Raw genomic sequence first — 26,825 nt, forward strand, 5'->3', positions numbered from 1 at the left:
TAATTTTGCTCATTTCTTGGTCTAGGGGGTCTGACTTTATGTGGGTTATTACAGTTGCTGGCATAATGCCCTTCTCTTCTACAATGATAACAAATCCTTGGCTTTCTCCATGTGCTAGGGGCCTGGGATTCCGGTCGACTTGATGCATCCTCTAGTGCTTGGATGTTCAGTGCCATCAACCGCTCTCCCTGCGCTTCCCTGGTTCTTTGGATATTTCGGTCATGCTCGATAGCGGACTCTCTTAATGCCGCCACCGAGATACCTCTCCAATGTGGTATGGAAGTTTGTACCCTAATTTTTAGTGTGTCTTTTAAGTTGTTCATTAATACGGACACAGCTACCTCTCTGTGGTGTACATTAGTTTCAATGTCATCTATACCAGTGTACCTAGCCATATCCTGCAGAGCCCGGTGAAAATACTCTGATGCGGATTCACCTTCTTTTTGTTTTATTGTAAAGATTTTATTCCACTTTACTACTGTAGGAAAATATTCTTTCAACTGTAGATTGATTCTTTTTACATTATCTTGGTTATACTCGTTTGTTAGTGGCACTTCCTCATCTAGCTTACAATCAGCGATAAATTTCAATGAATCAACATCGGGGGGTAAACATGCCCTCAAAACTGTCCTCCAATCTTTGTTATTTGGCTCTGCAGTGTGTCCTAGCACTCTAATGTATCTTTGACAAGCAACTAAGTCTTTCCTGGGATCAGGAAATTCAGACAGAATTGTTCTTAATTCTGTTCGGGAAAAGGGGCAGTACATGGCGATGTTCCTGACGGGGGTGACTCCTGAAGAGTCAGTTTTCCCATTTGGTACTGCAATTACCCTGACAGGATTAAGTCCAGTAACGTCATTCTGAATTGATTCTACAATATGAGGTACATTTGTTTGTGCGTAATGTATAATACCATACGTACCTGTGGACACGACCTCACCTGACCCTCCGTTAGGGGGTTTGATTACAGTCTTTACCGATTTGGTCGTGTCCACCTGGATGTCTTGTGTGATGGCTGCTGGAAAAGGTGCCGACATCGTTCTGGGCTCGCTTTCTTGTTGGTGTTCCTGAGGAAAGTTTAACATGGGGTGCGACTTGCATGGGTTAATAGTTGTACATTCAACAGTATTACAATTAGCATTGTTACATTTATTACACTTATTCTTATCATCTATACTACAGTTGCTAAGAGCGTTTTTATTGTTCACCCTTGTGCTTTTCTCCGCAACCACAATCCCCTCCATTGCCATGTCTCTCCTCTCAAGATGAAAGTTAGGTATGTAAGTTACATTTCTTTGCATTTCACCTTCCTGTTGCCATATCTGCAAACAATCATAATGCTTGATTCGTCTCTTTGCTGATTTAATGAGACATATCCTTCTCCTTAAATTATGCAACACCTCTGAGTCAAAACTACCTATCCCGGGAAATGGTGCCTTATCCCCCGCAGTCATTCGTGTCCATTCATCACAAAAGGTCTCAGTGTGGGGACCATATTTCCCCCACATTACTAACCGAGCAGACCCTCGGGGTCTGCAAGCCTCTGGAGTCTGAATCCTGACTGCCGACCGTCTCTGTGTTGTGCACTTGGCTGCCATTGTGGACCTCTTTAACACAGAAAAACTTCCTAAAATGCACCAAACACAGAACTTCGTTGGAAATCCTTAAAGCTCTTCCACTGAACTTCTTCTGCTCCGGGTATCTCCGATCCGCCTTCTAGCAGACACGTGTAGCCGTTGCAGGCCCTATCTCTAGAGATTTTCCTGAGAAAATTCCCTTCCTTTTTCTTTACACAAATCACGCTTGCATGTGCTCCCTACAACACGTATGAGGGCAAGATTTACGCATGGATATACGACCTCATATCACGTTGCGTTATTGGTCACACATACAACCGTGCGGTCCAATCGTACCACTTATAGACACTTGTTGCCCATAAATGGTAGGATCATTGGAGTCTCCCTACTGTGCTCCAAAACAGCCAGAGCGTAACACAACGAAAACTTTATCACACTCTGTTGCACGTTTTCACTTCAGGCCGTGCTCATAGATCACACAGATCACAAAGTCCACAAAGCGGGATTTAATACCGTTTTATCACATAGACCACAAAGTCCACAAAGCGGGATTCAATACACTCATACCGTTTTCAACCCACTATCATTCTTATAGTTTTCTGATCAGAAAAATCATTTCCCGTAGTCTGATAGCTCTCCCCAGAGGCGTTACAGTAAAGTAAGGTATTTAAACTAAGTTTTGGAAAACTGAAATCAATTTGTGCTATTTATCGCCTTGCGCTATTTACCGCGTTGCGCTATTTATCGCGTTGCGCTATTTATCGCCTGTTAAAATCAACTTGTGGTTTGAGTTACGTGGGCGTACACAGACGCTCCGTTGCGTAATATACGCTGCGTGCGTCGGCCTTTGGATTGTGTACGCAAGTCTTTGTTAGAGACACGTGTACGCAAAGCAAAGATCCACCGTAACACAATTTATACTTTTATCAATGTAGATTGATCCTTGATCATCTACCACACAACACACTGACTTCGCCTTATCTCCCAGGCAAAAACTGTGTGTTTGTCTACACTTTAACTATATTACCTTTACTCAAACTATTGAAATAGCGGCAAATCTCTCTCAGCACGTTTATCAACTATAAACTGGCAAACAGGAGAGTGACATACGAAAATACACAAATGAAAAGGAAATGCAGATATATATGTGTGCGTGCGTGTGTACGCAAGACAGAAAAATAAACAGTTTTAAAAGACACTAGCGTTTTGCTCTTACCTCCGGTTCCCGGATTCCTTCAGCACCCTTTACCTAAGCGAAGCAGACGCTTATCCCGTCAGCACTACGAGGGATACAACCTCCCGCCCTTTGCTGATGGATAATGTCTGCTGATCTACCTAGTGCAGATATGTGAAGGACTGGACGGCCCCCAATTGATAAAGCTAAATATTTATCTTATATATTGCCCTTTAAGAGGTCTAAGAACACTATACGCTATCTACGTAAGAAGTATCGTAAGGGTACGCAAGTTGCGTAACGATCGCTCAACCGTAGTCGAGACGCTCAAGCGTCACGTTCGCTTACGGCCCAGAGATCACAGGCAGGCACGCTATTGGCTGCCGACTAACGTAATGATTCGCTATAGCGTAGCGGACGCTTGGGACCACGAGGAGATCTCCAGCGGTGCAGACGCTTACAACGTTGTACCTTTATATCTATACCTTTAACAATGAAATACACAGTAAACCTTAGTGTGGTGATAGAGTGTAAGTGCAACCTGGTGTAACCTGATTAACTACAAAGCTGCTTGGGCGTCACCGACGCTCAGGGAATACTTAACACTATAAGAAATACACCGATACCTGGGCTTAGGGTCCAAAACCTATTATATGTATTATGACTATTATACTTGCAAAAGAATCACAGTACAAAGCATACACTACAATATAACATAGACTAACTAACCAGATAACTACACAGGAAATACCATACAATACAATACAATACAATCAAGGGAAAATAAGGGAAAAAGAGAGGAGAGAGAGATGGCTTACAATAACATCAAGACAATATGATTGCGGAGAAAACTTACGCACAAGGGGAAACGATCGCATGCGCCTCGATATCCAGCTCCCGATTATCAGCAATGAGAACCGTTGAAGAGAGTGACCTGGATATGGTCGGCCTGCCTATTTATGCCCCACACACAATGCAATTCAATGGTCCCTACAATCTTATTGTTCATTGGACACAGGAATTCGGCTTCGCATTTTAACAAAAGGTCATAGGTTGATTCATACAGGTGGGCTGTGACTATTTCCAACAGCTCAGGTGGGAGGGAAACTGGGTTTCCCGCCGCATGGGTAATAAAGTGCAAATAAAGTAAATGTTCATAAACTTCTTATGTCCATAACTATTCGCACGAGCGATTGATCTGCTTCAAACCAACATCGGAATATTTCTAATTAAATATTCTTCTGATGGATACTAAACACCACTGTATTACTCCTGTCTGACCCTTCGTATCAAACAAAGAGGGATTTCTCTGTTCATGAACATTCTATATTAACCAAACTTGCAGAATCTATCAAAGGGACCATGATCTACAAAATACATTATATAGTGAAAATATGTAATGATTGAGTCGCACGCTACGATCGCATAAACTCTACCGTAAATACGCATACCATGCGCCTGCGGGTGCCCGCGACTGTGAGTATGCGCACGTACGGGAGAGCGTACGCATGCGCAGCACGGACCAGTATGAGGTGCAAATATGGCAGTGTGTGTAGAGATATTTTTCTGACTTTGACACAGGGACCCCCCAAGAGGGAGAATAGTTGTCGGTATGCTGGCTGTCGGGATCCCGACAGCCGGCATATCAAATGCCTCCCTTATACCTTATATGGAGAACAAAAAACTTTACACATTCACACACTACTGAAATATATACAATATACTGTACTGTGATGAAAAAAATAATTTATTTTGGATGTTTTTACAACTGGACATTTGTACTATACATACGGGTAATGTAAAGAAACAGTTAAACATTAAGAAATGCTTTATAGTCTACAACAAAATTAACTATATAATGGAACAAGCTAATACAGAATATACTGTGTGTCCAATATAAAGGTTGTATTTGATATATAGATATCCTGAAATTCTCTAAAATATGGCACATATTTAAAATATAATACTTTTATATTGAGAAATATTTACAAGCATTTATTCATTGTGTCAGGAGTATGTATCTCACTATAATACACTAGGATACTCTGTTAATTAGCACTATTAACTAAAATACATACTATATATTTCTAGTATATACATTATTGATAGCAAGGACTATCACTCAGAATAAAGGATTCAAAACACTATTAAACACTTAAAAAAAAGTAATATAGCTGGTTTATATGTTTTGTGAATATGTAAGTTACAGACAGTATAAGAGCCACGCTTGGCTGTAATTTGTCTACATCACTTACAGTATGTGCATGAATACAGGGCTATGCAGATACACATAAAATGTTACTGGATGTCAGGTCATCCGGAGTTAATTAGCAAATGAATGTCTACAGTAACTGATGTCAACAATATAAATTTCTGACTTGATCCATGGGGCTATGGACCTAATTCAGAGTTGGTCGCAGCAGCAAATTTGTTAGCAGTTGGGCAAAACCATGGGGGTCATTCTGAGTTGATCGTAGCTGTGCTAAATTTAGCACAGCGACGATCATCTTCCCAGACATGCGGGGGGACGCCCAGCACAGGGCTAGTCCGCCCAGCATGTCAGTCCGACCCCCCCCTGCACAGGTACGAAAGCATCGCACAGCGGTGATGCTATTGTACTTGAAGAGTAACTCCCAGCCAACGCAGCTCCTTCGGCTGGCTGGGAGTTACTCGTCGCTGCCCCGGGTCGCAGCGGCTGCGTGTGACGTCACGCAGCTGCTGCGACCCGCCCCCCCATGGTCCGGCCACGCCTGCGTTGGCCGGACTACGCCCCGAAAACGGCCGCGCCGCCCCCTCCAGCCCAGCGACCGCCTCTGCCTGTCAATCATGCAGAGACGATTGCTAGGTAATGAGCCTTCGGCCATCTGGCATGCGCAGTACCGACCCGATCGCTGCGCTGCGAACTGCAGCATGCGATCAGGTCAGAATGACCCCCCATGTGCACTGCAGGAAGGGGGCAGATATAACATGTGCAGAGAGAGTTAGATTTGGGTGGGGTGTGTTCAAACTGAAATCTAAATTGCAGTGTAAAAATAAAGCAGCCAGTATTTACCCTGCACAGAAACAAAATAACCAACCCAAATCTAACTTTCTCTGCACATGTTATATCTGCCCCACCTGTAGTGCACATGGTTTTGCCCAGCTGCTAACAAATTTGCTGCTGCGATCAGATCTGAATTACCCCCAATATATGTGAAGCAGCGGCTTTTGCAAGCTGAAATGTAAATCTGCATTACAATCATCGTAAAGCCTGTCCCAACGTACATATAGCCCCTAGTGTAATGTGTACAGCCTTTATACCACTTTTCACTGATCGGTATGCAATTGTGTCTATTCACCAGTGCTGGCCAAGTGCAGGAGACCAGAGTGTGGAGTATGGTGGCCAATCCCGGGATCGGCGGGATCCCGGGATTTAGGCCCAAAAATGGCCGGGATTCAATCCCGGGATTGGAAGCTCCAATCCCGGGGATTGAGGGATCAGCGTTGAGCGTCCACAGGACGCTCAAACGCTGCCCAGCTTCCTGCTTCCGGGTCCCCAGCGCAGCGTGAGAGGTCATGCTGCGCTGTTAGCTGCTGCTGGCAGACGCCAGCAGCGTTCACACAGTGTTTCCCGCCCGCCCGACCCCGGTATATGGTGAGTTATATGTGCGAGGCGGGGCGGGGCGGGGTGGGGCGAGGGATACCCGGGATTGAAAAAAATGGCCCGGGATTGGCTTCCCTAGTGTGGAGTGACTGGTAATTATAATTTCTTATCGTCATTAGATATAAGAAATTAGGGTTTGCCTGAATACTTTAAAAAACACAAATGCAGGGACATGGGCTCTGAACGGATCCCGTTTCTGTGATGTATTAGAAGTGAAGTGATCCCTAATGTGATCACTTCACTTCTTATTCGGGACCCTGGTGTACTACTGTGCATGTGCAGAATGATGACACGCATGAGCCTATTGCTGAGGAGAGATCCTATGGATCGCTCTACTAGCAAATGGTGTGGAAAGTAGCCCAGTGGCTACAATGACTAATGCCATCTAAAGATGGTGTTAGCTACCGGGGCCAAGCAATATTAATTGATAAGAGGCCCCTAAAACTCAAGACTATAGTATTAAAGAGTGGACTGGGAGGCTGACAGACACTACTAAACTCATTTAAAGACAACTTTGGAAGCCCAGAGCAGCCCACTAATACACTCATCTGGCAAGATTGCCAGTCAAGACCTGATATCAAATATGCCTATAAAGTGTAGTCATTCATTGACAAGAACAATGCTAAACATCAGTTATAGAACTCTACCTTGTAGTATAACACATACTGAATGCACATTTATATAGACTTTATAATTATTTGGCAGACAGATTACAAATTGCCACCAGGGCAACATCTGAATATATTACAGTGAGCAGGACCCTTACTACTATTTGTCTGCATATATTGTCACTACCATGTATGTTGCTGTTTTCCCCACTGTCTGGTGCTGTGGGACAGTGTGGTGCCTTACCAAACCACAACAATAATCATATTATTAATAATAATAATAATAATAATAATAATAATATATCACTGGAATATTCACAGTAAACAACACAACTACATTTTACAGATTTAAATATAACATGGGAAGGAAGAAAACAAATAAATGTTATTTCTCAGAGGAGGTTATAGCAGAAAAACCCCACAAGGTCAGCCAGAAAAGTTCTAAGTTGGTGATTTTCCCTGGATTCTTGTCTCTTCAATTCTTTTACATTGCACTTACTCCTTAAAAACACAGAGATACACAAATTACAATAAGTATAATGTATTAATTACCACAATAAAAACGAGTTTTATGGTAAGAACTTAACTTTGTTAAAACTCTTTCTGCGAGGTACACTGGGCCCCACAAGGAATGGGCAATGGGGTGTAGAGTAGGATCTTGATCCGAGGCACCAACAGGCTCAAAGCTTTGACTGTTCCCAGAATGCATAGCGCCGCCTCCTATATCACCCCGCCTCCCTGCACAGGATCTCAGTTTTTAGTTAACCAGTCCAATGCAGTAGCAGGAAAAGAGACGACGACAGTTAGTAGCCACAACACCGCATTCTCACAACAGGAGACGTGTCAGCGGCTAATGCCATACCAACCCAGAGAAGCTAAGTGAGTCAGGGTGGGCGCCTTGTGAGCCCAGTGTACCTCGCAGAAAGAGTTTTAACAAAGGTAAGTTCTTACCATAAAACTCGTTTTCTGCTGCGGGGTCCACTGGGCTCCACAAGGAATGGACAATGGGGATGTCCTAAAGCAGTTCCTTATGGGAGGGGACGCACTGTAGCGGGCACAAGAACCCGGCGTCCAAAGGAAGCATCCTGGAAAGCGGCAGTATTGAAGGCATAGAACCTTATGAACGTGTTCACAGAGGACCACGTAGCCGCCTTGCACAACTGTTCAAGGGTCGCACCACGTTGGGCCGTCCAAGAAGGTCCAACAGACCGAGTAGAATGGGCCTTAATGTGATCAGGAGCAGAGAGACCAGCCTTCACATAAGCATGTGCAATCACCATTGTAATCCATCTGGCCAGAGTTTGCTTGTGAGCAGGCCAGCCACGTTTGTGAAACCCAAACACAACAAAAAGAGAATCAGATTTCCTAATAGGAGCAGTTCTCTTCACATAGATACGGAGAACCCGTACCACATCCAAAGACCTCTCTTTGGGAGACAGATCAGGAGAAACAAGTGCCGGAACTACAATCTCCTAATTAAGGTGGAACGAAGAAACCACCTTAGGTAGATATCCGGGACGAGTCCTAAGAACCGCCCGGTCACGGTGAAATATCAGATATGGGGAACTACAGGACAAGGCACCCAAATCCGACACTCTTCTAGCTGAAGCAATAGCCAGCAGAAACACCACCTTAAGGGAAAGCCACTTAAGGTCAGCTGAACCAAGAGGTTCAAACGGAGACTCTTGTAACGCCTCCAAAACAACCGACAAGTCCCAAGGAGCCACAGGCGGGACATAGGGAGGTTGGATATGCAACACACCCTGAGTAAAGGTATGCACATCAGGTAAGGTCGCAATCATTCTCTGAAACCACACCGACAAGGCAGATATTTGAACCTTGAGGGAGGCCAGACGCAGGCCTATGTCCAGGCCCTGCTGAAGAAAAGAAAACAACTTGGCTATACTAAACTTGGAAGCGTCATAATCGTTAGATGCGCACCAAACAGTAAGAATGCAAGACCCTATAGTAAATCCGAGCCGAAGCCGGTTTCCGGGCCCGCAGCATAGTTTGAATGACCGCCTCAGAAAACCCTTTAGCCCTCAAGATGGAAGCTTCAAGAGCCACGCCGTCAAAGACAGCCGTGCTAGGTCCTGGTAGACACAGGGGCCCTAAACAAGGAGGTCTGGGCGTTGTGGAAGTAGAATTGGACGCTCTGACGATAGGCCTTGCAGGTCTGAGAACCAGTGCCGTCTGGGCCACGCTGGAGCTATGAGAAGCAGAATTCCTTTTTCTTGCTTGAACTTCCAAATTACCCATAGCAGGAGTGACACCGGAGGGAACACGTACAGCAGCCGAAACCTCCACGGTACCGCCAGCACATCCACGAATGCTGCTTGAGGATCCCTTGTCCTTGCTCCGAATACCGTAACCTTGTGATTGTGTCGAGATGCCATCAGATCTACGTCTGGAAGGCCCCACCTTTCCACTAGGAGTTGAAACACGTCTGGATGGAGGCCCCACTCGCCAGCATGCACGTCCTGACGACTGAGAAAATCCGCTTCCCAATTCAGGACTCACGGAATGAATATTGCCGATATGGCCGGTAGATGGCGTTCTGCCCATTGTAGAATCCGTGAGACTTCCTTCATAGCTAGGCAGCTTCGAGTACCGCCTTGATGATTTATGTAAGCCACTGTGGTGGCGTTGTCCGACTGTACTTGAACAGGACGGTTCTGAATGAAATGCTGGGCTAGGTTCAAGGCATTGAAGACCGCCCGCAACTCCAGAATATTGATCGAGAGGAGGGACTCCTCCTTGGTCCACCGCCCCTGAAGGGAGTGTTGCTCCAGCACCGCGCCCCAACCTCTTAGACTGGCATCTGTCGTCAACAGGACCCAGTCGGATATCCAGAACGGACGGCCCCTGCACAGTTGTTGGTCCCGGAGCCACCAGAGCAGCGACAGTGTACTCCACCATGTCGAATGCTGACACCATGAGGCCCAGCACCTGCATCGCCGAATGTATCGACACTTGCGGATGAGATAGGAAGCAACAAATCCTGTCCTGAAGTTTCAGGACTTTCTCCTGAGACAGGAACAACCGCTGGTTGTGAGTGTCCAATAGTGCTCCAAGATGCACCATGCTCTGAGCAGGGATCAGGGATCAGGGATGACTTCTTCCAGTTGATGAGCCACCCGTGGGCTTGCAGAAACCGGACCGTCACATCTAGATGACGCAGGAGAAGTTCTGGGGAAATTGCCATGATTAACAAGTCGTCCAAATACGGCAGTATCCTGACCCCTTGACGGCGGAGTACCACCGTCACCACCGCCATGACTTTTGTAAAGACTCGCGGAGCCGTTGTTAAACCAAAAGGTAACGCCCGAAACTGGTAATGGCAGTTGCCAATCGCAAATCTCATGGATTGCTGATGAGACACTGCTATAGGAATATGCAGGTAAGCATCAGGTATATCCAGGGAGACCATGAAGTCCCCAAGTTCCAAGGCCAGAACTATAGAGCAAAGGGTTTCCATCTGGAACTTGGAAACCTTCACAAACCTGTTCAATGCCTTGAGGTTGACAATGGGCCAGGAGGACCCATTCGGTTTCGGGACTAGAAACAGCGGAGAATAGTACCCCCGGCCCCTCTGCGCAAGAGGCACCTGTACTACGACTCCTGTGTCCAGGAGGGTCTGTATCACCGAATGTAGAGTGTTTGCCTTTGTCTTGTCCAACGGGACATCTGTCTGGCAAAATCGATGAGTGGGTCGGTTTTTGAAGGCTATGGCGTAAGCTCGAGTGACGACTTCCCGTACCCAGGCATCTGAAGTGGTCTTCAACCATTCCTGGGTATACCCTAGAAGCCGGCCCCCCACCCTGGGATCCCCCAGAGGGAGGCCCGCCCCATCATGCAGCAGGCTTATCTGTCTTGGAAGCTGGCTGACGGGCCGCTCAGGCTCTTTTGAGCTTAGGTTTACCAGGTTTGGAAGTGCGGGCCTGCTTGTTGTAAGCCTGACCTTTTGCTTTACCTGAAGGACGAAAGGGGCGAAAGGAAGTACCTTTAGCCTTCGACACAGAAGGAGCAGTACTTGGCAGACAGGCAGTTTTGGCAGTAGCCAAGTCAGCCACAATCTTATTTAAATCCTCCCCAAACAGAATATCTCCCTTAAAAGGGAGTACCTCCAGGGTTTTTCTAGAGTCCAGATCCACAGACCAGGATCTCAGCCATAATATCCGGCGAGCCAGGACTGATGTAGTAGAGGCCTTGGCTGCCAGGATACCGGCATCAGAAGCTGCCTCTTTAATATAACGAAAAGCTGTGACAATATAAGACAAGCATTGTCTAGCATGGTCAGAGGAGATTTCAGCATCTAACTCCAAGGCCCATGCTTCAATGGCCTCTGCAGCCCAAGTAGCTGCAATAGTGGGCTTTTGTGCAGCACCCGTGAGGGTGTAAATCGCTTTCAGACAACCCTCCACACGTTTATCTGTAGGCTCTTTTAGAGACGTGACGGTGGTGACCGGTAGAGCTGAGGAAACCACCATCCTAGCCACATGTGAGTCCACTGGAGGAGGCGTTTCCCAATTCTTAGACAGCTCCGGCGCAAGGGGATAGCGAGCCAGCATCTTCTTTTGAGGCACAAACTTCGTACCCAGGTTTTCCCAGGGTTCCTGACGTATATCAATTAGGTGGTTAGCGTGAGGTAAAACTTGTTTAATCACCTTCTGACGCTTGAACCTATCTGGTTTCTTAGGAGGAACGGATGGCTCGGGATCATCCGTAATCTGTAAAATTAACTTAATAGCCTCCAAAAGATCAGGAACATCCACATGTGAACCACCCTCCCCATCAGCCATATCTGAGTCAGAACCTGTGGGGTCAGTGTAAGTGCCGTCTTCATGCGACGAGGTGTCAGTGACAGCAGTGGATTGTGAGGAGATAAGAGCTCGCTTAGAGGACCCCTTGGACATAGGCGAGCGACGGTCAGACTTTTTAGTAGTCAGGGACTGGTTTAACTTCTTTATTTGAGCAGATAAATTGTCCGCCAATGGCAGGTTAGCTGCAGGGACCACAAACGGTTGTACCGGCATTGGGGGTCCCATAGGGGGTGTTTGTTTATGAACTAGCGTATGCAGAAGCGTGGAAAAGCGGCCCACGGCGGGTCATTATTTGCTCCCGTTGCCACCATCCCACTGGGGGGCAAGGAGCCCCCAGAACCAGAGCCCAAAGCTGCTATATTCTCCTCATAGGTATCTGCGGCTTCAGCAACATCGTCAGTGTGTTCAGCCCCAGAACCGTTACCCTCAGAAGCAGACATGATATAACTAGCAGTATCAGGTAACACAGTACAATTTGTCAGCAGCACAATACCTCTGCGCAGTGTAGTCAGCACCAGCAGAGATAAAGGAGAGATATGGTGACTAAATCACAGAGAAAAATACGTAATACAGTATATCTTTGTGAAAATCCTATATTAGATAAAACCTGAAGCACCAAGCCCCCTCAGGTTATAGAATATAGGGATAGCAGGTTGAGTGAAAGACACGAAATGGACACCACTCAGCTATCAAATGCACACACAAAAAGTCACAGTCTGTACAATGCAGAGGTTACTACTAACAATAATACTGTACTGGACTAGCTTACACAGCTATATAACAATAGATATAACAGTACACAGTAAGAACTGGATGTATATCACAGGGTAATTGTACTAGGAAACCCTGACCAAATGCACTCTTTCTTAACTAACACTGACTCAAGAAGGCAGGTAGAATACTTAAGTGTCTTGTAAAGTCACAGCACTGACAACCAGGCGGCTTTACATAGGAGGATTTGCCCAAGCATTCCCAGGAACAGTGAGCTGAGGGATAATGGCGCCACAGACACTGCCAGGGAGTGAAGGAGAGACAGATATGCAGCTCCAGGGCGGGAACAGTTGCAGAAAATGGCGCCCTGGGGCTGGGGGAGGGGCTTCAGGTCCAAGCTCTGTCCCCCTGCTGGCAAAATGACCGGGTACTGCGGGTTCTAATAAAACGGTTTATAAAGAAAACCTGACCTGTCCCATGCCCTCGTGATCTAGTGGGATCGCCTGTACTGCCACAGTGTCCACCGCCAGTGCGCGCGGCCCGCCTCCCACTAACAGCGCCGGATCGCAATAAAGACCGGGTCCCGCAAGCGGGACCCACTTACCACCTCCCGAAGTGCGGCCACGCGATCCCGGAGAGACCCCGTCGTGTGTGCCTGACAAGAAGAAAACCGGAGCCTCCTGCTGTAGTTACTCGGCAACTAGGGCTCGGGAGTGTACAGCGCCGCTGGGGAGAGCCGGAGCTGCAGCTGTGAATGTCCACTGACATGTAACACTGCTGCTGCCCTTGAAGTCTTCCCTTTTTACCTCATAAAAAGCTTTTCTCTGTTAAGTGCCTGCTACTGCAGCATCAACTACAAAACTGAGATCCTGTGCAGGGAGACGGGGTGATATAGGAGGCGGCGCTATGCATTCTGGGAACAGTCAAAGCTTTGAGCCTGTTGGTGCCTCGGATCAAGATCCTACTCTACACCCCATTGTCCATTCCTTGTGGAGCCCAGTGTACCCCGCAGCAGAAATAAGTATCCCTCATACTCATTCTCAGACTATGGGACTTATTCAGGATTGTGAGCAAACCAAAAAAGCGCACAACTGGGCAAAACCATGGGGCTATCCGATTAGCCTCGATAAACTGGTACGAGCAATGGCTTATCGGGGATTTGGTTTCACCTGCCTCAGACAGGCGAAACAAAAGCCCGCTTTTCGGGTTTGTGGTGGCAAACCCTCACAGGTTTCACTGAACCTGTGTGCTTGCGCACTAAAAAGTATTTTTTTACAATAAACTCCGTAAATAAAAAGTTGTGAAAAAAAATCCTGATTTTCACTCCAGATGTTTCATCACACTTACGGTACTTGGATGTCCACCTAAAGTTGGGTACACACTAAACAATATATTGTCCTATCTGCCATATCACGTATACTTCTAGTGTGTACCCGCTATGTCTTTGTCGATGTGCACTCCTGTGCATCGTCAGCGACAACACCCATCGACCCTGCATGGCCCCGAATGGAGCATGGCCCCCTGATGTTGCTGCCAGCATTGCCAAGTGTGTATACATTTGCTGATGCGCCCCCCCACCCCCTTTCCCAGTCCCGTTGCCTGCGATGGCGTGGAAATGCAACGGTATCTCTTCTCGGTCTCATCACTGACTGATCTCACCCGGACTCTCTGGTCTTTGTACGCATTCCTAAGAGGCTGCAAACGAAATTCAGCGAGTCCGGAGATACGAACTCACAGGGGGGGGGGGGGGGGGGGGCACAAATTGAATCGATCCCCTTATTATTATTTACAGTTTCTTATATAGTGCAGCATATTCCATTTACAACTGGAAACAACATTGATAAGACAAACAGACATAGAGGTACACAGAATGGGGTCCATCCAATTACGGGAGAAGGGTATGAGTTGCCGTTGCATAGCATACAAACGCCAGCAACCACACCACATCTCATACCCCTCTCATACCCCTTGTGGCCCAATCTCACCCTGAATTTGCACAATTTTGTCTATAGCCAAGTTGTTGCACTAACTCACAGGTTAAGGATTTTGCACGCAATTGGATTGACCCTAATTAACTTATTATCCTTATCCTTTCTTAAGGAATGACTGGTGTATTTTTTAACAGGCTGGTATTTCAATCTGCCACAAAATGTATAATCTCATCCCTAAAAACTTTTTAAGTTATTATCTTTGCAGAATGTAAATATTTAATATAATTGAAAATTCCCTTTAGAAACAGTCCTTTGAAAATTAATTACCCAGACATATATGCCTCTGATCTGGGGAGAACCATAGCAATATTTTACCGCCACACAAGGTTGTGGGCTGATTCTAAGTTGGGCAAGTAACCGTGCAATTTGATAAAAGCATCCTGCACTGCAGGTGGGACAGATGTAACATGTGCAGAGAGAGTTAGATATGAGAGGTGCGCGTCCAAACTCAGATCTAATTTGCAGTGTTTACGTACAGCTGCTCCTGCATTTGTGGGCTACTGTATGTGCTTTTTAGCTTTGCTCCCTACCCAGAATCAGCCTTTGTGCATGGAAGCTATCTCAGCTGACAGCAATGCAGGGCTCCTACACAAACCACCCACCACATTATGCTATTACTCTGGTCACAAGAGTAGACCCCCACTATTCAGGTTGTGGGTAATTTTCCTAAATCTGAATTGTTCTTAAAACATAAAGGTGTAATAAAATGTTTCTTGCAGGGAACATAAGTGTTAATCACACAAATGATGCTGACAAATATTTGGGCATAAGCACATTGTAATATCAGAAACATGAATCATTCCCATGACAATGATTAATAACTTCACATTTAATACAAACTGTAAAATGTTAAATGTTTGGATAACAGCAGTCTTGCATCCAGATTAGTCATACCTCTGGTTCTGTGTTCTTTCTGGACAAAAACCACACTTGCATTGGGTCTGTTTTCCCCTTCATGCTAATAGGTCCCCTGTACTGTAAGTGGAATTGAGGGTCAGCATTTTCTGGACTCATAAGACATCTGTAAAATCACAAATACACTGTCATTAAGCCAAAGTGTAATGAAGCATAGTTCCATAACAGCTACATAATACATTGGCTTATGAATAAAGCAAATGTGCAGTGTTCCTTCTAGGCTGTTTCAGCAGGGTGCCGCACCCTGCCCATTTTTGAAATGTGAAATGTGAAAAAGCACCCTGCCCTTTTTCAGTGCACCCTGCAGGATCATAAATCGCCCCTTGTATACAGAATGCAACAGTCAGAGTGCTTGTTACAATGTAGTTGTCTACTCCTTGCCCTCTATCTAGTGAAATGGATGGCAGAGAAGGGACTGTAAATGGCATCACTGCTGTGGTCAGAGGCAAACTAGGCAATTGCCTAGGGCATTTGATATGCCTAGGGGCATCAGTAGCTTCTGCTGATTAAAATGATATGCTGCATGCCTATATTCTGTGTGTAGCATTTCATATGCAGATACAGCTACAGTCTCACACAGTATATAGGCATGCTACATATCATTTTAATCAGCAGAAGCTGCTTGTGCATCCTAGCCACATAGCAATGGAAATAAGCTGCATTTTCATAAAAAAGGTGCCCAACGTTAGCATTGAGGCAAGATTTATGAGGAGACATCTGTATCCAAGCCGAGGCAGAGGTCACAGTGTTAGTGGCAGTGTGAGTGCTGTGTGCATGTGAGTGGGTTGGTTGTGCAGTAGTCTTCGGAATATGTGTAAGGAGCATTATGTGTGTCATGTAAAAATGCATTAATAATGTGCAACATATGTGTAAGGAGCACTATGTGTGTCATTATGTGTATAAGGGCATTAATAATGTGCGGCATATGTGTAAAAGGCTACTACAGTATGTGTGTCATTATGTGTATAGGGGCACTAATAATGTGCAGCAAATGTGTAGGGGGCACTATGTGTGTCATTATGTGTATAAGGGCATTACTAATGTATGGCATATGTCTATGGGACATTATGTGTAAAAGGGCATTAATAAAGGTTGTCATAATGTGTAAGGCGCATTATGTATATAAGGACATTAATAATGTGTCTCATATGTGTAAGGGGCATTACTCTGTGGCATTATGTGTATAAGGTGCTCTACTATGTGGCGTTGCGTATAGAAAGGGCACTACTGAGTCGTCTAATGTGAATAAAGAGCAATAGGGTGTGGTGTAATGTGAATAAGGAGCTCTACTGTGAGGAGTAATGTTTATAAGGTAAAGTGATACTACTGTGGGATGTAATATGAATTATGGACACTATTGCATGATCAAATGTGAATAAAGTTGCAGTACTGTGTGGCGTAATTGGAATTGGGTTACTATTGTGTGGCCATGCCCCTTGCCAGCAAAAACACACCCCTTTTTGTGCTGAGCCCTAAATGTGCGAACTGTTCCTATTTAAAATATAGGGGGTACAAACACCAAAATAAGGACTGCTATGGGTGAGGGGTGATGGTGCTGGGAAAGAGGTGCAAGGTCAGAGGCGGAACCAGCGGTGGTGTTAGGGGGTACCAGCCAAAATCTTGCCTAGGGCATCATATTGGTTAGGGCCGGCTCTGGCTGTGGTTGCCTGCATAACAACACTCTCTGATAAAGAGGGAAAGAACAGGGAAAGCCGTGAGCATGTGCTGCTTATAGTATTTCCCTAGTAGAAGAACAGACTTTTATTTTGTACGTATATATTTTAACCCACGGCTCAACTTTTCTGTTCTATAACACATAAGGATTATAACTACTTCAGCACTGGAGGATACATTATTATCTACTTATTATGTGTATGCTACAGCTGATCTTTCAAGAAGACTGGACGGTATCCGGTCTATAGATCTACACTAAAAAGGTCTACAGTCAATAATAGGTCGACCACTAGTGGTCCACATACATTAGGTCAACAGGATTAAAAAGTCGACATGACAATGGTCGACACACATCTTTAAAAAAAAAATTCAACTTGTTTCTTACTTTACGACCCACGTGGACTATGACTGGGAATAGTAACCTTACCCAAAGAATGGCGAGTGAAGCGGTACACTAATGGGGCTTGTTTGTGGCAGAAAAGTGACAAACCCCCCCCCCCCCTCCCCCAAAATAGGATTTTAATACCTACCGGTAAATCCTTTTCTCCTAGTCCGTAGAGGATGCTGGGGACTCCAAAAGGACCATGGGGTATAGACGGGATCCGCAGGAGACATGGGCACACTATAAGACTTTGAATAGGTGCGAACTGGCTCCTCCCTCTATGCCCCTCCTCCAGACCTCAGTTATAGGAACTGTGCCCAGGGAGACGGACATTTCGAGGAAAAGGATTTTTGTTAACCAAGGGTGAGAAATACACCAGCTCACACCACAACACACCGTACAACATAGCTTTTAAGCAATACCAGTTAACAGCATGAACTAAAAACAGCAACAAGCTGAACATAACCGATACACAACCTTCGTGTAACAGAAGCAATAACTATCAATACAACTGCAAAAAACAGTCCGCACTGGGACGGGCGCCCAGCATCCTCTACGGACTAGGAGAAAAGGATTTACCGGTAGGTATTAAAATCCTATTTTCTCTTACGTCCTAGAGGATGCTGGGGACTCCAAAAGGACCATGGGGTCTATACCAAAGCTCCAGACCGGGCGGGAGAGTGCGGACGACTCTGCAGCACCGATTGAGCAAACATGAGGTCCTCATCAGCCAAGGTATCAAACTTGTAGAACTTAGCAAAAGTGTTTGAACCCGACCACGTAGCTGCTCGGCAAAGTTGAAGCGCCGAGACTCCTCGGGCAGCCGCCCAAGGTGAGCCCACCTTCCTGGTAGAATGGGCTTTCACTGACTTCGGCAACGGCAATCCAGCCGTAGAATGAGCATGCCGAATCGTATTACAGATCCAGTGTGCAATAGTCTGCTTGGAAGCAGGAGCCCCAATTTTGTTGGGAGCATATAGGACAAACAGAGCCTCTGATTTCCTAATTTGAACCGTTCTGGCAACATAAATTTTCAAAGCTCTAGTGAGACAAAGCCGCCAATTCCGAGACCCGTCTTGCGGACGCCAAGGCCAAAAGCATGACCACTTTCCAAGTGAGAAATTTCAACTCAACCTTTTGCAAAGGTTCAAACCAGTGAGACATAAGAAATTGCAACACCACGTCAAGATCCCACGGTGCCACGGGTGGCACAAACGGAGGATGGATGTGCAGCACTCCTTCACGAAAGTCTGAACCTCTGGAAGGGTGGCCAATTCTTTTTGAAAGAAAATAGATAAAGCCGAAATCTGCACTTTAATGGAACCTAATTTCAGCCTGCATCCACGCCTGCCTGCAAAAAATGGAGGAAACGACCCAGCTGAAACTCCTCCGTAGGAGCCTTCTTGGCTTCACACCAAGACACATACTTTCTCCAAATCGATGATAATGCTTCGCCGTGACCTCCTTTCTAGCCTTAAGGAGAGTGGGGATGACTTCCCCGGGAATACCCTTTCGAGCTAGGATTTGGCGTTCAACCTCCACGCCGTCAAACGCAACCGCGGTAAGTTCTGGAAGACGCACGGCCCCTGCAGTAACAGATCCTCTCTGAGAGGAAGAGGCCAGGGATCTTCTATGAGCAATTCCTGAAGATCCGGATACCAGGACTCCGTGGCCAATCTGGAACAATGAGTACCGCCTGAACCCTTGTTCTTCTTATGATCCTCAACACTTTTGGAATGAGTGAAAGTGGAGGGAACACATATACCGACTGAAACACCCACGGAGTGACCAGGGCGTCCATTGCACTGGCTTGAGGGTCCCTCGACCTGGAACAATATCTCTGAAGCTTCTTGTTGAGGCGAGACGCCATCATGTCTATTAGAGGAATTCCCCAACGACTTGTCACTTCTGCAAAAACCTCTTGATGAAGACCCCACTCTCCTGGATGGAGATCGTGTCTGCTGAGGAAGTCTGCTTCCCAGTTGTCCACGCCCGGAAGGAAGACCGCTGACAGAGCGCTTACATGCTTTTCCGCCCAGCGGAGAACTTTTGTGGCCTCCGCCATCGCCGCTCTGCTCTTTGTTCCGCCCTGGCGGTTTATGTACGCCACCGCTGTTACGTTGTCCGACTGAATCAGGACAGGTAGACCTCAAAGAAAGGGTACCGCTTGCAGAAGGCCGTTGTAGATGGCTCTTAATTCCAGAACGTTTATGTGCTGACAAGCTTCCTGGCTTGACCATTCTCCCTGGAAATTTTTTCCTTGTGTGACTGCTCCCCAGCCTCGGAGACTTGCATCCGTGGTCACCAGGACCCAATCCTGGATCCCGAACCTGCATCCCTCTAGGAGGTGAGAACTTTGAAGCCACCACAGGAGAGATATTCTGGTCCTGGAAGATAGACTTATTTTCCGGTGCATGTGCAGGTGAGACCCGGACCACTTGTCCAACAGGTCCCACTGAAATACCTGGGCATGAAACCTGACAAACGGAATGGCTTTGTAAGCTGCAACCATCTTCCCCAGCACCCGAGTGCATTGATGAATCAATACTCTTGCCGGTTTCAGGATTGGTCTGGATTTCCAGAGCTTTTTTCGCTGGGAGAAACACTCTCTGCAGCTCCATGTCCAGGATCATGCCCAAGAAAGACAGCCGAGTTGTCGGAATCAACTGTGACTTTGGCAAATTTAGAATCCAACCATGTTGTTGCAGAACTGTCAGGGAGAGTGCCACGTTTCTTAGCAACTGCTCCTTTGATCTCGCCTTTATCAGGAGATCGTCCAAGTACGGGATAATTGTGACACCCTGCTTGCGTAGGAGTACCATAATTTCCGCCATTACTTTGGTGAAGACCCTCTGAACCGCAAACCTCAGGAAAGCTTGATGTGGAGGATATATTGGGACATGTAAGTAGACATCTTTTATGTCGACTGATGCCATAAAATCCCCCCCCCCTTCCAGACTGGAGATCACTGCTCGAAGAGATTCCATCTTGAACTTGAAAGTTTTCAAATACAGATTGAGGGGTTTTAGGTTCAGGATCGGTCTGACCGAGCCATCCGGCTTTGGTACAACAAAGAGGCTCGAATAAAACCCTTCTCCCTGTTGAGACAGGGGTACCGTGACAATGACACGCTGTTGACACAGCTTTTGTATCGCAGCACTCACTACTTACCTTTCTGGGAAACTGTCAAGGCTGACTTGAAAAATCGGTGGGGGGGGGGGCACCTCCTGAAACTCCAGTTTGTACCCTTGGGACACTATGTCTAACACCCAAGGATCCAGGCCAGAGTGAAACTAGACCTGACTGAAGAGTCGGAGACGCGCCCTCACCGGTACGGACTCCCGTAGAGGAGCCCCAGCATCATGCGGTGGACTTGGCAGAAGCCAGGGAGGACTTCTGGTCCTGGGAGCATGCCACAGCAGGCGACCTTTTCCCCCTTCCTCAACCTTTAGAGGCAAGGAAGGACGACCCTCTTCCTTTTTTGTATTTATTAGGCCGAAAGGACTGCATCTGATAATGGTGCGTCTTTTTCTGTTGTGCAGGAACATAAGGAAGAAAAGATGACTTACCCGCTGTAGCCGTAGACACCAGGTCAGCGAGGCCGTCACCAAACAAGACACTACCTTTATATGGGAGAGCTTCCATAGCTTTCTTAGAGTCGGCATCAGCATTCCATTGATGAATCCACAGTGCTCTCCTGGCCGAGACTGCCATGGCATTGGCCCTTGATCCCAAGGAGCCAATATCCCTAGCCACATCCTTTAGCTGCAGCGTCCCTGATATAACCGCGAGTCAAAAGAATGTTATCCCTATCCAGGGTATCCATGTCAGATGCCAAACTATCTGCCCACTTACCAATAGCACTACTCACCCATGCCGACGCCACGGCAGGTCTGAGCAGTGCACCCGTTGTGACATAAATGGATTTTAAGGTCGTTTCCTGCTTACGATCCGCACGGTCCTTAAGGGCAGCAGTGTCAGGAGACGGAAGCGCCACCTTCTTGGACAGTCGTGATAGAGCCTTGTCCACATTGGGAGATGACGCCCACTTTTCCCTGTCGTCAGAGGGGAAAGGATATGCCATTAGAATTCTCTTGGGAATCTGCCACCTTTTGTCAGGAGATTCCCAAGCTTTTTCACAAAGAGCGTTCAGCTCATGAGAGGGGGGAAACATCACAGGCTTTTTTCCCTTATACAAACAAACCCTTGTATCTGGAACAGTAGGTACTTCAGAAATATGTAAAACATCTTTAATTGCCACAAACATGTACTGAATACTCTTAACCAATTTTGGATGTAAACTGGCCTCACTATAGTCGACACTGGAATCAGAGTCCGTGTCGGTATCAGTATCCGCCATCTGGGTAAATGAATGCTTTTGTGACCCTGAGGGGGCCTGTACCTGAGACAAGGCGTCCTCCATGGATTTTCTCCACGTTTGTGTCTGAGAATCAGATTTATCTAGTCTTTTAGTCAATAACGCCACATTTGCATTCAATGTACTCAACATATCCACCCAATCAGCAGTCGGCGGTGCCGACAGAGTCACTCCCAGCTCCTTATCTGTGCCCACTGCAATTTCCTCCGGGGAGGAGCACTCAGCCTCAGACATGTCGACACACACGTACTGACACGCACAAACACACTGGCTATAGGGGACAGACCCACAGGAAAGCCTGTTAGAGAAACAGAGGGAGTTTACCAGCTCACACCCCAGCGCCTATTCCAGTACTGAGAGCAAATACACACTGCCTCAGATGTCTGCGCTGTTATTATTAAAGGGTTAATAGCACTAAATTACTGTGCCCCCCCCCTGTTTTGCTCCCTGTTACTTGTGCAGGAGAGTGGAGGTCCGGGCCAGCGTCTCTGCAGCCTGTGAAGAGAAAATGGCGCTGGTAAGCTGTGAGGGCTAAGCCACGCCCCTTCACCGGCGCACTGTAGTCCCGCTCAAAATGTAAATATTTATACTGGCGGGGGCTATATTTAGTGCCTAGGCACTTATAATATATATATTTTGGCCAGTGTTGTACTCCAGTAATCATGCTGCCTAGGGCGCCCCCCCTGCGCCCTGTAAGTGCCGTCTGAAGTGTGTGTGGGAGCATGGCGCGCAGCGCGACCACTGCGCGGTACCTCATTACTGAAGTCTTCTGCCGTCACTGAAGTCTTCTGATCTTCTTTATACTCACCAGGTTTCTTTCTTTTGGCTTCTGTGAGGGGGTTGACGGTGCGGCTCCGGGAATAAGCAGCTAGGCGCACCAAGTGATCGAACCCTCTGGAGCTAATGGTGTCCAGTAGCCTAAGAAGCAGAGCCTTTGAACTCAGAAGAAGTAGGTCTGCTTCTCTCCCCTCACTCCCACGAAGCAGGGAGCCTGTAGCCAGCAGGTCTCCCTGAAAATAAAAAACCTAACATAAAGTCTTTTCAGAGAAACTCAGGAGAGCTCCCCTAGTGTGTGTCCAGTCTCTCTGGGCACAGAATCTAACTGAGGTCTGGAGGAGGGGCATAGAGGGAGGAGCCAGTTCACACCCATTCAAAGTCTTATAGTGTGCCCTTGTCTCCTGCGGATCCCATCTATACCCCATGGTCCTTTTGGAGTCCCCAGCATCCTCTAGGACGTAAGAGAAATTGTGTTTACCTTTGTGTCGACCTTTTGACCCTGTCGACCTAATGCATGTTGACTATTAGTGGTCGACCTTTTAATTATAGACCTTTTTAGTGTAGATCTAATAATTGACACCCGACTGGACATATACAGTATTTTTCTCAGTACAGATGTTGGGTGTTACATGGGTGTCCTATATGTATGTAGAGGTATAAGATACACTAAGGGGAAAATATATGTATAAAAACATATGCGCTATGCTTTGTGCGCAAAACATCACATCAAAAATGTCCTCTTCAAAATTAAAACGTGCCCTCCTCAATGATCAGCACCCTGCCCTAAACACTAAATGTGTATATATTTAAATAGTTTGATGGATACTTAGGTTCATCTAGTAACATGGAAAGATTCAGAAATCTTGTATCCTGTTTGCGCATCAAACGTGGTTTAAACAAATCTAACGTGGGTTAAACGGGTTGGGTATGCCTTACTAGAGCTGGGGATCCTGGCAGCAGAATGCCGGAGGGGAGGACGAGCGCAACAAAGACCCGTGCGTGCTCGGTGCTGCGCTTGTCACAGGTTCTATTCCCACTCTATGGGTGTCGTGGAGGCCCACGAGTGTGAATAGTTCCTGCTAGGTGGCATGCCGACTGTCAGGATTTGGAGCGTGCGGGATGCAGGGTTCGGTATTGTGATCGGCAGTCTCCTTACCGCCGGTCACATAACTACATCCCGGTTAAACAAATGTTATTTTCAGATGGGAAAATCATGATGGATCTGGACATTTCTAATGACAAGCTGACTGGTAGCAGTCGTCCTGAATTACGTCCACGTTCAAAAGTGAAATGTCACCCTGACATCTGAGTTATTTATATGGAAATTGGAGTTATTTGGAAGGTTTCCCTAGTTAGAAGGAACATTATGCATAAATGAAAACAGTGGTATCATATCAGCAGAGATTACTTACACTGCAGAAAGGAGACATGCAGAGAGGAGTTTCTTGTATGCCATTTATAGCGGCATAAACTTGGCATAAAGTGAGCAATTTTGCCTTACATTGTACATGCCATTACATATCTGAAAATAGAAACCCTCAGCCCTTTACCTCTCTGTGACCGGACAATTAGGCTGCTCACAGGTCCACTTACCACACAAATACTTATTTGGATAAAGAATGTTGCACTCCCCCAGGTTGCATCCATGTTATAAGTGTCCGTAAATCAAACTGGATAGGCCTGATATTTATTTACAGTATATTTTGCAGCCATAGTGGAGATTTCTTCACGCAAGATACAACTCTTATTCTAGGTTTTTTTATTACCCTAAGCATAGGGACCAGGGACAGTGTCAGAAAGGATTTGATGGCAGATAAGAACCACTTGGACCGTGTAGTCTGCCCCTTTTTTATCCTTAGGCAATCTCAACCATTTTTGATCCTTAGTTCTTTGAAAGGATGTTCATATGCCTATCCCAAGCATGTTTAAATTGCTCTACTGTATTAGCCTTTACTACCTCTGATGGGAGGTATTCCACTTATCCACTACCCTTTATGTGAAGTAATGTTTACTCAAATTTCCCCTGAACCTACCTCCTTCCAGTTTCAGTGTTATGTCCTTGAGTTCTAATACTGTTCTTCCATTGAAGAATGTTTCCTTCCTGTACATTGTTAAAACCCTTGGTATATTTGAAAGTTTCTATCATTCCCCCCCTTTCTCTTCTCTGATCCAAACTATACATGTTTCTGGGTGAGTTTTGTGATGTAGGCCATGCACCATTTTAGTTGTGTCAAAGTCAGAAAAATACCACGATGCACACTGCCATATTTGCACCTCATACAGGTCTGCGCTGCGCATGCGTGCGCTCTCCCGTGCGTGCGCATACTCGCTGTTGCGGGCACCCGCGGGCGCGCGGTATGTGCATTTACGGTAGAGTTCATGTGTTCGTAGCGTGCGACTCAATCGTTACATATTTCCACTATATAATGTATTTTGTAGATCATGGTCCCTTTGATAGAATCTGAAAGTTTGGTTAATGTAGCATGTTCATGGACAGAGAAATCCCTCTTTGTTTGATACGAAGGGTCAGACAGGAGTAATACTGTGGTGTTTAGTATCCATCGGAAGAGTATTTAATTAGCAATATTCCGGTGTTGGTTTGAAGCGGATTAATCGCTCGTGCGAATAGTTATGGACATAAGAAGTTTATGTCCATTTACTATTATTTGCACTTACTTATCCATGCGGCGGGAAACCTAGTTGCCCACCCACCTGAGCAGTTGGAAATCGTCACAGCCCACCTGTATGAATCAACCTATGACCTTTTGTTATAATGCGAGGAGGAATTCCTGTGTCCAATGAACAATGAGATTGTAGGGACCATTGAATTGCATTGTGTGTGGGGCATAAATAGACACGCCGATCACATCCAGCTCACTCTTCAACGGTTATCATTGCTGAAAATCGGGAGCTGGATGTCCAGAGGCGCATGCGATCGTTTCCTTTGTGCGTAAGTTTTCTCCGCAATCATATTGTCTTTCTTGTTGTTATGGGCCATATCTCTCTCTCTTCTCTTCTTTCTCTCGTACTCTCTTAAACATAATAGTATTGTATTGTATTTCCTGTGTAGTTATCTGGTTAGGTAGTCTATGTTATATTGTAGTGTATGACTTGTATTGTATTAATTCTTTTGCAAGTATAACATTCATAATATATATATTAGGCGTTGGACCCTAAGCACGGTATCTGTGTATTTATTATAGTGTTAAGTATTCACAGAGCGTCGGTGACGCTCAAACAGCTTTTAAGTTAATAAGGTTACACTGCGTTGCATCTACACCCTATCTCTACACTAAGGTTTTACAGCATATTACATTGTTTATGGTTTAGATATAAAGGTTTAACATTGTGAGCGTCAGCGCCGCTGGTGATCTCCTCGTGGTCCCGAGCGTCCGCTACGCTATAGCGAATCATTACGTTAGTCGGCAGCCAATAGCGTGCCTGCCTGTGATCTCTCGGCCGTGAGCGAACGTGACGCTTGAGCGTCTCGACCACGGCTAAGCGATCGTTACGCAACGAGCGTACCCTTACGGTACTCCATACGTAAATAGCGTACAGTGTTCTTAGACCTCATAAAGGGTTTTATATAAGATAAATATTTAGCTTTATCAATTGGCGGCTCGTCCTGTCCTTCACATATCTCTGCTAGGTAATTTCAGCAGACATTATCCAGCAGCAAAGGGCGGGAGGTCATATTCCTCGTAGTGCTGTTTGGATAAGCGTCTGCTTCGCTTAGTAAAGGGTGCTGAAGGAATCCGGAACCGGAGGTAAGAACAACACGCTAGTGTCTTTTAAAACTGTTTATTTCTGTCTTGCGTACACACGCACATATCTGCATTTCTTTTTCATTCGTGTATTTTCATATATCACTCTCCTGTTTGCCATTTTATAATTGATAAAACGTGCTAAGAGAGATTTGTCTCTATTTCATAGTTAAAGTGTAAAACCCACATGCAACTCTACCTAAGGTAAAAGGAGAGATTGGTGTGTTGCGCGGTAGACGATCGAGGATCATCTACATTGATAAAAGTGTTAGTTGTGTTGCGGTGGACATTGGTTTTGTGTACACGTGTCTCTAACAAAGGGCTGAGACTCGCGTACGCCAAGGCCGACGCACGCAGCGTAAATTACGCAACGGAGCGTCTGGGTACGCCCACGTAACTCAAGTCACA

At 46.1% G+C, this 26,825-nt stretch overlaps 1 protein-coding gene across 1 annotated transcript in view; it reads right to left on the minus strand.

Moving 5' to 3' along the window:
- Positions 1-4,480: 4,480 nt before the first annotated feature.
- GUCY1B1 (guanylate cyclase 1 soluble subunit beta 1) overlaps positions 4,481-26,825 on the minus strand; it is a 148,968-nt gene continuing 126,623 nt past the window's right edge. Inside the window, exons 13-14 of the mRNA XM_063920493.1 lie at positions 15,422-15,548; positions 4,481-7,503 (exon numbers count right to left, since the gene is read on the minus strand). Of these exons, the coding sequence (XP_063776563.1) occupies positions 7,498-7,503; positions 15,422-15,548 (133 nt within the window). The 3' untranslated portion in view covers positions 4,481-7,497. The remainder of the gene's footprint in view (positions 7,504-15,421; positions 15,549-26,825) is intronic.

The sequence above is a fragment of the Pseudophryne corroboree genome, chromosome 1 (genome assembly GCF_028390025.1).
Source record: "Pseudophryne corroboree isolate aPseCor3 chromosome 1, aPseCor3.hap2, whole genome shotgun sequence".
Taxonomy (NCBI): Eukaryota; Metazoa; Chordata; class Amphibia; order Anura; family Myobatrachidae; genus Pseudophryne; species Pseudophryne corroboree.